This window comes from Neoarius graeffei, chromosome 11 (genome assembly GCF_027579695.1).
Source record: "Neoarius graeffei isolate fNeoGra1 chromosome 11, fNeoGra1.pri, whole genome shotgun sequence".
NCBI classification, from domain to species: domain Eukaryota; kingdom Metazoa; phylum Chordata; class Actinopteri; order Siluriformes; family Ariidae; genus Neoarius; species Neoarius graeffei.
In genome coordinates, this window is record NC_083579.1 from 14521308 (window position 1) to 14535890 (window position 14583).

Genomic DNA, 14583 nt, shown 5'->3' on the forward strand with positions numbered 1-14583 from the left:
GCAGGCAAGCTGGAGCCTATCCCAGCTGACTACGGGTGAAAGGCGGGGTACACCCTGGACAAGTCGCCAGGTCATCACAGGGCTGACTCATAGACACAGACAACCATTCACACTCACACCTACGGTCAATTTAGAGTCGCCAGTTAACCTAACCTGCATGTCTTTGGACTGTGGGGGAAACCGGAGCACCCAGAGGAAACCCATGCGAACACGGGGAGAACATGCAAACTCCACACAGAAAGGCCCTCGCTGGCCATGGGGCTCAACTCTGGACCTTCTTGCTGTGAGGCGACAGCGCTAACCACTACACCACCATGCCGCCCATGACATCATTATCTCTTAACAAATTACTCAATCTGTTTAAGGAAGCAGACCATTAAAAATAGACCAAAGGTGTTCAACTACATAGCTATAACAGCATTCAACCCAAATGTAAGAAAGTAACATAACACACTTTCTAATGCATGGGTGATTGTAATGGTTTTCACAGAGACAACACTCTGAGTTTGTGTAACAATCAGATTTTAATATACAGATCCATATTTTCTCTCGTATTCACATCATTTGCATCTTATCACAATAAATCCAAACAGAAACCCACTTGCCACAACTCTGGTGATCTTTCACAGAAAGAATATCAAGTTGACACAGACTGAGATGCCAGTAGCCAGAGTCTGATCACTGTTTAAAGGAGATACGCAGAACCATGGCCTCACTTTTTGTTTATATCCTGTATGCCTTGAGACCTCAAGAATAGCAAAGGAATAGTTTTAAGCATCAACAATAAATCTAATATAGTAATTTTTACAATTAAAGTGATTCATATAGGTAGCGGTCTGAGTGAATGACCTTGACATCTGTGACATCACAGCAGGAAGGCTATCGGTCTCATCGCCATTTCCGTTATACTAAAACACAGAGCTAACTGCAAATTCGATCCTCCATTTTGAGCTAATTTATCGCCATGCCACGTAGATGTGTTGTTGGCGGGTGCAGCAACACAACAGAAGGTGGATTTATGTTGCATTCATGGCCCAAGAATGTTCAAACTGCAAACATTTGGATGCGTTTTGTGAGAAATTCATGGATTGGGCACCTACAAAGTGGTCTCTCCTCTGCTCTGCACATTTTACTGAGGACTCGTACGAAACCTCTGATCTTTTGAGGAGCGTTGGCTGTAAGCCTGTATTGAAAGAGGGTGCAATATCAACAATTAAAGGAAAACTACAAGAAAAGGAAAGCAAGTTCAGTTGCACCAGTTCTCCCGGAGTGTGAGCCAAGCAGTAATGGCGGAGTACTCAGTATGGAGAAAATGGAGAACGAGTGGACCAGTTGTCAGATTTCTCCACTGGATATGCTCCCCCCAACCCACACACACACTGGATATACTTGCCTCAGCAGCAATATCTTGCCCTTACGTGGAAGAAGTGAATGAACGAAGAACTGAACGAAGAACTGAAAGTCAGATTGTTTCAAAACAATCGGTCACAAGATCCGCCTTCAAGAAGCGAGAACATCGATGGGTAAGATGCGACTCTAATTTGGTTACATAACAACAAAAACAACAACACTTGTTGTTTACCTGCATTTAGATTAATACATGTAACTTGTATTGTGTATTTAAGTTACCGGTATAAGATTATTTAATTTGCTTCAGAATGTGATGGTCTCAGTTCGTCTGATTATTTAATTATTTAATTAGCCTTTTACATTTTATCAGTGAAAATGCGTGCATGTACATGTATGTTGCATAAGTTATACCGCCTATCCTGTTTTAATGAGAGTCACATGAGACTGTCAGTTCAATTCCATCCAATTTTCTAGACGGCTTTGTTCTCTGGCTTTATTTCGTAAGGTGGGGGCCTCCATGGCCGACGTGCTACTATCGGATTCACTTTCCGATGGTTTGAATTGATACGATTCTACGTGTATAGCAGTAGCATATACACACACTTCAATTTCAGGACTATCACAGTTAGATGTATTACTATCTGACGAATCTGAAGAATCTCCAATAAATCCAAACGAAGTGGCCCTGCTGAGTCTAGCTTTGGTCTATAGCACCGGTTCCTGCTGTGATGTCATGCACTCAGGGCTGGCTGGCTCAGTGGGGCAGCTCGAATGCCAACTTTGCGGTTGATTTTAACTCTCAAAAATATATATATATTTTATTCCCAATTATGCAGCATACAAGAATCAAGGATGGAGATACTATCCACTCAGAAATGTATTTAAAAATAAAGGTTCTGCATATCTCCTTTAAGAACACAGTATCTGAATCCAGTGTTGTAACTGAAATGAAAAGAAACCTAGTCAAAAGGAAATACTCTGACACAGATCACACTTACAGTTTTCAGTTTCATCCTTCAGTATAATGTTTTTAGTGGTCTACTTTCAACATGATAAAAAGAATACATTAAATTTTCTGACTCGAATAAAAATCTTTGTCCCTCAAAATCTGTTAAATTTTCATCTTAACATTGTGCAACACCATACAGGCAAAATTCAGTTTTTTTCTGATCACGAAAGAAAATAAGAATTTTTTTTTTTTTGGGGGGGGGGCAGTTGTTAATTTACAATATCTTTTGTTCATTTAAACATCTATAAATACTTTATGCATGGACAACCATAATAACTGGTGTAACAAAAATAATAATTCCATGTACACTACATTAAGCAGTGTAGTATTAACACAACACACTTTCTGAGACTTTACCTACCACACAAAATCATTATTTCCTTATTTAACCAAAATAATAAAATATTGTTCATTTAACATGTTTAAAAGTCAACTGCTTTTCAGATTTTTAAAGTGTAGATCATAAAAATATTTTTCCCTGACATCCAATTATTTTTGTTTAGTGGACTGAAAGCTACTGAATTCGAATCACAGACTTCCAATTTTATTATTATTATTATTATTATTATTATTATTATTATTATTATTATTATTATTATTATTTAAATAGAGCAATTAATGAATTTAGGGCCACATGGCCCTAAATTCTCCTCTATTTTTTTCCTGCTTCACCATGACCCCATTCAAGATAATATGTCATGCATCATGTGGTGAGCTTTCCCCATTCACACAAGGCATTGTGGGATACAAATTTGAAACAGGAGAGAAAAATGGAGGACATGAGTGTGCGAATGAAATGTGAAAGACCGACTACAGTAACGAAAAGCGAGAAGAAAAGATGTTATGTTGTGAAGGAAAGGAAGTGCAGGACCAAACTATAAATATCAGCAGTCAGCAAGCACCTCGGTATGATCAGCTGTTTGTTTAGCGACAGAATGATGTAACTGTCAGTGCATAGTCAAGGTAAGCCTGTAGATGGCAATAATGTAACACTGGATGCAAGCTGCCATAAAACCCAAAAGAAGAAGAAGAAAAAGAAGACGAAGGTAAACCTGTGCATGTGCACACGGACTTCCTCTGTCTGCCTGACTGCACGAAGCGAGCGATTTGATGCACATTATTTGCTAGGGAATCCCCTCAAATTAAATAACTTCCCAGCCATAGAATGGCCTTTTTTAATATTGCAGAAATAAACATATATCACAATGACCAAATTTCAGAGGGAACTAAATTTCATTGATTTTATGAAATCGAAAGGCCTAGCTTTAAAATGTACAATCACATGTGGTAGGAGCACACACCTCTGTCACAACACTAATTTTTCAAATAAAAAAAATACAGGGTACGCCAACAGTCTTCATAAACAGGTGAAATTAACACTTTTTAGCAAAATGTAACTTTTTTTTTTACAAAACATCTTCACTCTTATTCATATTAATATAAAACATCTCATATGTAAAATGCTAAAGTAGATTTGACAGCCTGATCAATATGAAGAATCTTTACATTCATTCATTTCCAGTAAGCACTTTATCCTGGTCAGAGTTGTAGTGGATTCAGAGCACCCTAAATGGAACACCAATCCACTGCAGGGCATCATCGACACACACTGACACCGAGGGCAAGTGATTGTAGCCAATCCACTTACTGGAGGTGGGAGGAAACCAGAGAAACCCCAGAGTAACCAACTAGAGTAAGCCCACATGAACCCAGGGAGAGCATCCACAGAAACTAATGCCGCTTTTCCACTACAAACGCAGCTGAGTCGGGCTGAGCCGTGCCGTGCTGAGTCGAGCTGAGTGGGGCTGTTGGAGTTGCATTTCGACTACAACCGCGCTGAACCGTGCTGGCTGGAAGTGGGTGGACACATTGGGTGGAGTTAGCGAAAGTGGGTGGACGTCACGTGATGTCGTTAAGCAGCGCAAACAGTGACATCAGTGAGCTTTTAAGCGGTAGTCTCACGACCCGGATAGTAAACAATAAACATGGAGGACATGGAGTCGTTAGTGCTGCTGGTCTTGGTTCTGTGGCTTGTTGTCACCGACAACGCCAACAGATACTGGCAAGAGCGTATAGATGAAGCGAGGCGCATAAGGCTTCATAATTCTCGTAATTCTCCTTCTTCCGGGTTTGCGGTGTTTACAGATCCCAGCGTGCTCGCGGGGCGTGTGTGGGCATGTGAGGACACTCCTCCTCACCAATCAGTGCACAGGGGAGTGTCTGCTCACGCCCCCAGCCTCACTCGGCACGGTTTGGCTCGCTTCAGCCCCACTCCAAAACGGTGCGAGTTTTAGGGGCTAAGCAGGGCTGAAGCGAGCCGAGTCGTGCTGTTTTTTGGTAGTCGAAACGCGAGCCGTGTCGGGCTGAAGTGAGCTGAAGCGAGCTGAAGTGAGCTGAAGCGAGCTGAAGTGAGCTGAAAAAGGGTAGTGGAAAAGGGCCATAATCTGACCTCAGGATCAAACCAGGGACCCTGAAACTGTGAGGCAGTAATACACCACCATACCACCAGATACCTTACATGTGACTAGAAAAAAAGCTAGGGAAACATTGTGGCCCCGAGTTATCCTCAAGTACCTTCCTATTGCATGTTTGTATGTTAAGTTTATTGAGTTAGGGGATGGGGTGGCACTGTCGCCTCACAGCAAAAAGGTTGTTGGTTCGAACTTCATGACTGACTGGGGTCTTTCTGTGTGGAGTTTGCATGTTCTCCTTGTGCGTTTGCCTGTGTGGGTTTCCTCGGAGTGCTCTGGCTTCCTCCCATAGTCCAAAGACGTGTGGATTTGATCAGCGGGCTCTTCTAAATCCCTAATAGGTGTGAATATGAGTGTGATGGCTGTTCGTTTCTGTGTAGCCCTGTGATAGATTGGTGACCTGCCCAGGGTGAACCCCACCCCTCACCCGACGTCAGCTGGGATTGGCTCCAGCTTCCCCCACGACCCTGACAGAGTGGCATAGATAATGGATGGATGGAGTTGGGGGATGGGAAACTTGTAAAAGAATACAGATACATATAAAGGAATGCGATGTAGATTATTACTTACAACTAGTTTTGTAACTTTGATGTTTCATGTATTTTATATTCTGAAGATATTCTATATTCAGTAAAAACAAGAAGACAAAAGATGCACAATTATAATATGGAATATCTTTACATTTGTTTCTGAAGATTTTCAATCAGGCACAAGTGTTGTATATCTAAGTTGTGTGGTTTGGATATACTGCAAGTACTGAACTAAATATTAAAGGTGTTAGACCTGAGAGAGTACCACAGACTTACAACATTCTCTTTACGCAAGTCAGTAAGATCTGTACAAAGTGTTACTTAGAATTTTAAATATTACACATTTACAAGATGTACAACCCATTTTCCTCATATGAAGTGCAATCTATTCTAATAATATCAGACATGGGTAGAAGGTGAGAGGATGCAGGTGAGACAGAGGTGCATATAAAACAGAAAAGGCCAATGTGAAGGGCTATGGGTTTAGCTCTGTTCAATATAGTTCCAGAGATGAGCTCAGTCTTATTGCTATTGAGATAGAAGAAATTATCCAAGTCTTAATTTTCACTATGGGCAACATGCTTTGACAAAACACAAATTAAAATTGACAATACAATTTCTTGATTAATGGACACAGCAGAATAACAGAATTGCTACTGTACTGTACCTGTAGCATAGAAAATGGACAATTGAAACATTTTGAAACTACTGATAGATGGTGATACCAACAGAACTATGAGTATAAACCAAATGTTACATGCTAGCTAAAACATTACTAGTGTATGAAACGACCAATATGAAAAGATTGTGATAGAAATGTGCTATTTTTCAGCAAGGGAAACCTGTGGCTGCATGTCAATCTCCTCAGCTGTTTTCCACCTCCTGATCGTTCTTGTCTAGCTCTGGTAGCTGCTCTCTCCAGTAGGTGAACTGGCTGTAGGTGTCTGAGCATGGGAAGTCGGATGTATTGCCTCTAATCAGCAATGGAAAGATATGATCAACCACCTCACACAGACGCCCGTATCTAACAGAGAATTTGAAAGAAATGTTCATTCCCCAGAAAGTAGTAACAAACTGAGACAAACAGTACAGCTATGCAGCTTTTACTAATTTAAGAAAGATGTTACCTCAAAATGCTTGCACTATCTTTTACACATAGCATTTTGGGTTGAGATTTCCAGTGAGACAGGCACTTACGATGATATGTTGGTCTTAGCATGTTCTTGAATGAGTTCTCCTTTCGGGTTCACAGTGAAGATCCTGTTCAGTGGCACTCCTACCTCCTTATATGAATATACGTCCTACACAGAGAATGATCTGTAAGTGCAAAAGTACCTTCATGTTACTCGTAAAAGTGCTTCCTATTGCAACTTACAGTTGCTCGGTTTCCAAAAGCAGCATAGAAGGGCTCAGTGTTTGGATAGAAAAGGTTCTTGATGTCAGTCAGGCACTCAATTTTGAACTTTTCTGGCTTTTTCTCAATGACCTCTCTGGAACACAAAAAGAGCAAATCACCTCTGAATATTGCATATTATTGAAACATTTGAGCTGGCATATGCACTGATCCAGTCTTTAAAGAAAAGTATGAATGCGTGGACACACATACAGTAGACATAAAATATAAAATGGCAGGTTTTTGTGAAGTGGACAAAAAATGAAATCAAGATAAATCATGTCGGATATTATTCCATGTTTAATGTGATGTGATTTCATTCTTTAATTGCTTTCATAATTTCATTACAATGATTCTCTTCTACTTTTAATTTGGCCTCATTTTCTATCAAATTTGCTTCAGAAATGAAAGTGTTACTGTCCTGAAAAATTAAAATAGAGTTATCCAATGAGATTTTTTTGTTTGTTGTCTCTATGCAAAGAAGAGCTTTGAACTGGCTCATTCACTGGTTAGGACTTCATTGTCGGGACAGAAGTCCATGGCAGTGTATGCTTATGTCGGAAGTGACAGATGAATTAACCAATCAGATATTGATTTATAGTGGGAGGGACCAAAAATTTATCGCCCTAGGCCTTCTCGAAGGCCAACGCGAGCTTAACCGCGCATCGACGCCATCAGCTGGTGTAGTGATCATCAGTAGTGTTAGCGAATGCTAATAAAGCAGTCAAGCCAGTGCTATTGAGAGCAAGTAACACAGGCTAACGACCGAGAAACTAAGATTTCTATCTCTAGACTCTTCTTCCACGCACACTCCCCACAGTATTTTTCACTCAGACTTAAGTATTCATTTCCCGATGGAATTTACTGAGTTACTTTTAAAATCAACATAGACAACTACACACAATGGAACGACCTGGCAGCCTGCCACTAATCCCTTGCAAAATCCTTTGCCCTGTTGCTTTTTTGGTGTCTGGCTAAGTTTTGGCTGAGCTCAAGTCCCAGCTCTAATAGTAATGGTTCGCCTGATATACACACTAACATACACTGACACACACAATCTCTTTTCCAGTTTTTCAATGTCCACTAGTATGTTTTTCTCTTGTAAATATGCGTGAAGAATATCTAATGAAGTTTTGGTAGCCTTTTGGGTGTTCAACGCGTCTTTCTCTTTCCCAGCGAACAAAGAAATTCTTCTGCAAATGCGCAGCAGAAAACTCTCTCATTGAATATTCACATCAACTCTGACATGTGATATTATGTTGTCTTGACAACGTGCAATATCATAAACCATATTCAACGCTCATTCTCCATTGGGTAGAGTGATGCAATACATGTAGGATCAGCGATATGTGAACAATATTGCATGCTATCGGACCAAATGAATGAAACCCGCTAGAAGGGAATAGAATACGTTTTTATTCCATTGAAAAAGTGTCCTGTATGTATAATAATTCCCGATACTTCACTCCGATGATGTCACTCCCAGTATTTTCCTGTTGTGTATTGTCAAAATGGTGAACCAGTTCAACAATAAAACTCTTTTGATTAACTTGCATATTTTCTTTTGTGGATGTGTTCATATAATATAAAGAACATTACATGGTAGCGCGAAGATATGAAGTTTATCTTCTCATTTTGAAAAATATATTACTTGTTTGCTTCTCCCCCTTGTGATATATACATTCACCACTCGAAGATAAACTTTATATCTTCGCGTCACTGTGTAATATCCTCTCTCTCTGTCTCTCTCTCTTTGTATTTTATGACTTTGTATTTTAGAATTTTTCATTGTTTACTTTCAATAGGTGTCACAAAAGTGTATAATCTTTCTACATTATCTTCATTTTGTTCAGTGCAGGTGTTCCAGGTTCCTCTAGAAAAAATTAGATTCAATTCTAGTTTATGTCACACATTTTTATTTAATTCACTCTTGAATATTCACCTGTGTAGTACAGAGAACAGGCTGCTAGGACTGAGGAGAACAGGGCCCTGAGGTAGCATGGTGCCTCTCTCATTTACCCAGTGCAAGTAGCCTCTTGTCATATCAGCCATACCAATTGCTCGTGCAGAGCAATACATGAACTTATAGCCATTCCTGTTAAACAACAATAGTTACTCAGGAGAAACTGCTGGGAAAATCTCTATTTAACAGATATAACTTTTATATGCTGTGAATTTAGTGCAGACAGACAGGACTTACTGGCTAACTTTGTGGTAGAGGCGGGCAATACCTTGATGGGTCCAATCTTTGCCTAATGTTGGCAAAATGTGTCCAAGGGTATCTGACCTGCAAGACAGGCACTGCTATAACAATATCACCAAACCACATAGGCCTAGCCCAGGCGCAATTGTGCTGTAAAACCAAAAACTGGTTAGGCTCGTAGTAACATTTTAGCAATAGTTCTATATCTAGAACTTGACTTTAGATGAAAATCATTCAGCCTACAGCTGACTACAGTCTTGTAAAATATGAAGGTTAATATGCACAGCTTGAAACACTCTACTCATTCTCACCTGGTGATTGTGCCATCAATATCTGAAATTACAATCTTATCATCCCAGCTCCACAGATATATGGTGCCCTCACAACGACAGGTGCCCTGGTACTGAGTAGTCACGCTGAATACCACATCATTGGGGCCCTCTTTTAACTGCAGACTGGCCTGAGAACAGAATTTATGTTCAGTAACCTTCACTGTATATTAATGACATTAATGATGATTGTAACTGTTCTAGCATATAAAATATATTCTAATAGGCAATCAAACCTTAACCCTTTCTTGCAGTACACTGACATTCCATTCCACCACTGGAATTGGAGGAAATCAACTTATCAGACATTTTCAATCAGCATAAATAAATGAATAATTTTATTGCCGCAGGTCTGTTTTACAATTAGGCATGACACTGTTGGGTTTTGTATGTAGAGTATTATGACTCTGTTCTGCGGGTGAGCAGGGTGATGGGAAAGGGGATGAGTGTGAGCCCCCTGCTGGGCCAACAATTTACAAGAAGAAACCTTTATTCGTTACATGCACACTTCAAGCACAGTGAAATTCATCCTCTGCATTTAACCCATCTGAAGCAGTGAACACACGCATGCACTCAGAGCAGTGGGCAGCCACACCAGAGCACCCAGGGAGCAGTCAGGGGTCAGGTACCTTGCTCAAGGGCACCTCAGCCCAAGGCCGCCCCACGTCAACCTAACTGCATGTCTTTGGATTGTGGGGGAAACCGGAGCACCCAGAGGAAACCCACGCAGACACGGGGAGAACATGCAAACTCCACACAGAAAGGCCCTCGCCGGCCGCTGGGTTCGAACCCAGAACCTTCTTGCTGTGAGGCGACCGTGCTAACCACTACACCACCGTGCAAGATAAAACCGATAGCACAACTCAAGCTTTGTTGATTGTAAAACATTGTATGCAACTGCCACAATAAAATGAAAACAATTATACCTACTAGGTGAGGTACCGTATTAACCCCCCCACCAAAAAAACCCAACAAAAAACAAAAAAACTTATGAAACTGCAAATTCTTAAATGTCCTGAGTGTCTAATTTCATATGAGCCATTAACTACTACTATATGATCATCTTTTCTCTTCTTCTGACCCTTTACGGAATCCCACACAAAGTTGTTCAAGCCTTCAAAGTTCTCTACACCAACACCAGCACGAGAGTAATTACACCAGATGGAAAGACAGAACCACTGTTCATCAGTGCTGGTGTTCTGCAAGAGGACAGCAGCAGAAGACACCCAGTAAAATATATCACGGATTTGGACTTCACAGATGATATTGTAATATTTTCCAGCTCTGTAGCAGATGCCGAGGCTCTCCTTCATGCCTTAGAAAAAGCTTCAGATTGCGTCAGCCTACAATGTAATCCCTCTAAGACAGAGTTCGTCTCAACCAACACTACCTCCTCCATGTATTCCAAAGAGATTATCCCCAGAGAAAGACTTCTGCATACGGAAAGCCCAGGCCTGGAAGGCATGCAACAAAATGGATAACATTTGGCACTCCAACCTTCCTACCACACTAAAATGCAATCTCTTCAAGTCAGCCATTAAACTGATCTTAATGTACAGCTCTTAGACCTGGACCCTCAATACGCGACTTCAAAAACACCTTGATGGCTGTTACACTAACCTCCTCTGCAAGGCTCAGGGCCTGTCATGGCAGTCCCATCCTACCCTTGAACAAATCTATGGTCACCTGACAAAGCCAAGCTCTTGCCTTTCCCAAAAGTGTGCACAATTTGCAGGCTACTACTATCATTTAAAACATGAACCTATTTCTGTACTTCTGCTCTGGAGACTCCAACAGAGGGTGTCTCACTTACACACAAACCACATCAAGGGACACCAACATCAACCAATCAGAACTGGGCTATGTAATGAGAGATCTCGACTGCTGATGGGACATTGTAAGAGGACTCTCAGTGATGGCTAAACGATGATGATGACGATGACTACTGTGGAGTGTGACATCTCAAATATGAACACAGGCATGCCCAAAGCAGACACAAATTCCATTTTTGAGCCTCTGGCAAAAAGAGTTATTACATGGCTTTGTTGAATACTCTATTCTGATTGGTCAATTACAGCATTCTACGGTCTGTTATTATTGTATAACAAAGCATTGCTATGGACCACATCATTAGTGGAAGCAATAAAATAATTTTAAATCAGTAAAATCATCTTTAAATCAATATTTTGTGTCAAATTTCTGTTTTTTTCCCCCAGTAAATAGTCATGTAATAAGTGGGATAATGTACAGCGAGCCTCCCCGTGTCCGCATGGGTTTCCTCCGGGTGCTCCGGTTTCCCCCACAGTCCAAAGACATGCAGGTTAGGCTAACTGGTGACTCTAAATTGACCATAGGTGTGAATGTGAGTGTGAATGGTTGTCTGTGTCTATGTGTCAGCCCTGTGATGACCTGGCGACTTGTCCAGGGTGTGCCCCGCCTTTCGTCCGTAGTCAGCTGGGATAGGCTCCAGCTTGCCTGTGACCCTGTAGAACAGGATAAAGTGGCTAGAGATAATGAGATGAGATGTACAGCGAGCCAGTCATTATTGTGAAACAAACTACTTCAAGACCCCTCTGCTTTGCATCAATCGACTCGTTGTACATTATAACTTACTGAAGACATTTTTTTTGCATATTCTGGCATTAATCAAAGTAATAACATGCATGAAAACATAGATAATAAGTTCCATGTTTTATGTCCATTTTATTTGCATAAATGCGTTTTTGACCAATCAAAAGCATTTAGGTAGGAAGCTAACTGGTTGAAGCTGAGAATACATGTACATGAAAACATTACCAGTTCTTCTGAGGACAGACGGAGAGTCTTCTTGTAGCAGACACTGCTGGAGCTGGTGACAGGCTCTGGCTGACTACATGCTGAATTCTGCTTAGCAGGTCTGCTGTCATCATCACTTGAGGAGGATTCATCCTTTAACCTGTTACAAAACCCAGCAGGCAATTTTTTAAGTCATGAAGCTATTATGTCTAATTGGATAAATAATGGGATGTGAGTCATGATGCGAGTCACCAACACCAAAACCACATTTTTTTAAACATGATGTTAGTTTTAAACCTTTAAAGGGCTGATGACACGAACATGACTCTATGCAATTTCTTAAATAAACTATACAACATGGCAAACATGTTAGATTTCTGTTATAATTACGTGAAAAGAAGCTGTTGTTACGCAAATATCCAACTTTTAATTGCACAGCGCAAGAAAACTGGGTCCGTGGCTCGCGGCCATGCTGTGACGTCAGCGGAAGAACATGCTGCGGTTCACTGGCTGTTCTACTCTGGTTCTACTCAATGGAAATGGCGCATGAAAATGCCAGTGAACTCTCTAGTGCTAGCTCTTCCTCTTCTGGGAGTCTAGAATTGTGTTGATCTCTTCCGAATAGAATCTATGATAGTCTACCCTCTTTACCCTTTGCCTCTCGTTGCTAGGCGGCAGTTACATGAAAGCCGCAAGCTTTCACAAGCAAATACATGACTGATATCACGCCGACTTTATGATTACATTTATGATTATCATGTAGAATCTATAGCTCTACGTACCTTTATCTTATGTCATTTCACAACACATGTTCTGACAGGAGGACTGTCTTTGGATCCGGCATAGCTACTAGTAGACCCTCTCCGGAATACTGGCACTGTTGCCAGATTGGGAGGTTTCCCGCCCAGTTGGGCAGTTTCAAGTGCATTTTGGTGGGTTTTGAACATATTTTGGGCTGGAAAACTTCAGCAGTATCTGGCAACAGATACTGCTGACGTTTTCCAGCCCAAAATATGTTCAAAACCCACCAAAATGCACTTGAAACCGCCCAACTGGGCGGGAAACCTCCCAATCTGGCAACACTGTGTAGGCACTGCTGATGGTAGTAACACACGTTTGTGCTGAACTGAACACCCAAGAGATTCTTTTAAGTTGGGAAGGGTGTCAAAACAATCCAAATCGAAGTGTTCAGAGCACAGGACGGATGTTGGTGAGGGCTCCCACTTGTCACGAGTGCGCCTGACTTGCTTCACCCACTTCGCATGCAGCTCGGGATCTCTGGGAAACTTGAATAAACGTACCCCATTCTTGTGGGTTTTGGAGCAAAAGCCGGCAACACAACGCGAAGGCATAATAACTATATATATAATAATGTGTAATAATGTCTAATAAAAATACTAATAATGATAAACTGAACACCTGTCGCATCAACAACAAACTGGTAAGTTAGGAGGAAGGTTCTTTCGCTGACGTCATATAGCTCCTCCTCCTCCTTCGTCTCCTGGGTGCTGCAGCCCCGTCAAATTTGCCCAAATAGCCGCGTTTATCATCATAACTTGTAAAATAGGCGCCTTCGTGAATTAATATATGGATCATCGGGAATTACTTTTTATGTTATAAAACATCGCCAAAGATGTCAAAAACGTGTCATCAACACTTTAAACTTTTTTGTTTATTAGAGACCAGTAAACTAAAATTGTCATGGAGTGGATGGGGTGGCTGTGTTTATTATTTGTTCCATCCATTTTGGCATATCACTACAGTGACATGGCTGCTCTGACGGCTTCAGCCATCAAAGTGTCTTGGGAACATTATGGTTGTGGTTTCCCGTTGCCTTCTACTGGATAATTATAGAGGTTTTCTCCTCTCAACCATTCACACTCACATTCACACCTATGGACAATTTAGAGCCACCAATGCAGACACGGGGAGATTGACATGCAAACTCCACACAGAAAGGCCCCTGCCGACCACTGGGCTTGAACACAGAACCTTCTTGCTGTGAGGCGACAGTGTTAACCACTTACACCACTGTGCCTATTATTTGTTATTTTACCATAATTTATTTCATTTGTCCCTACACTCCACTGGAGGTTCAGAGCAGTTTTTGGAGTGGAGAGCTTACCTATTGCTTCGTATCTGTTCCCCACTTTCAGCAGATTCCTAATGGAGGAAAAAAAATTAAATGAACAAAATAATTTCAACAAACCAATAAAGGTTTCAGTTAAACACCACATACAGGAAATTAAGGCTATTTCCTTTCAGTTCTCCAACCCCAAATCAGAAAAAGCTGGGACGCTATGGAAAATGAAAATTACAAAAAAGAAAGCAGTGATTTCTAAAATTACTTTGACTTGTATTTCATTACAGACAGAACGAACCCAAGGATATGAACGGATTTGGACATTTCACCATTGATGGTGCATAATATCATTAACTGATTCAAGGAATCTGGAATTTCCATGTCCACAAGTTACATTCACAAGCACCAGTTAAAATTTTACTGTGCAAAAAGGAAACCTT

The 14583-nt window shown here is 40.9% G+C and overlaps 1 protein-coding gene across 4 annotated transcripts in view; it reads right to left on the reverse strand.

The window, feature by feature from the left end:
* Positions 1–516: 516 nt before the first annotated feature.
* Positions 517–14583, reverse strand: part of lpin1a (lipin 1a) — a 49487-nt gene continuing 35420 nt past the window's right edge. For 3 of the 4 annotated variants that reach the window (XM_060933488.1, XM_060933486.1, XM_060933487.1), the window contains 8 exons: positions 14186–14223; positions 12082–12220; positions 9268–9416; positions 8954–9040; positions 8696–8848; positions 6736–6850; positions 6558–6661; positions 517–6384 (listed from right to left, as the gene is read on the reverse strand). In XM_060933488.1, coding sequence (XP_060789471.1) covers positions 6225–6384; positions 6558–6661; positions 6736–6850; positions 8696–8848; positions 8954–9040; positions 9268–9416; positions 12082–12220; positions 14186–14223 — 945 coding nt within the window. In that variant the 3' untranslated portion in view covers positions 517–6224. The remainder of the gene's footprint in view (positions 6385–6557; positions 6662–6735; positions 6851–8695; positions 8849–8953; positions 9041–9267; positions 9417–12081; positions 12221–14185; positions 14224–14583) is intronic. The other variant, XM_060933489.1, reaches the window with a different exon arrangement.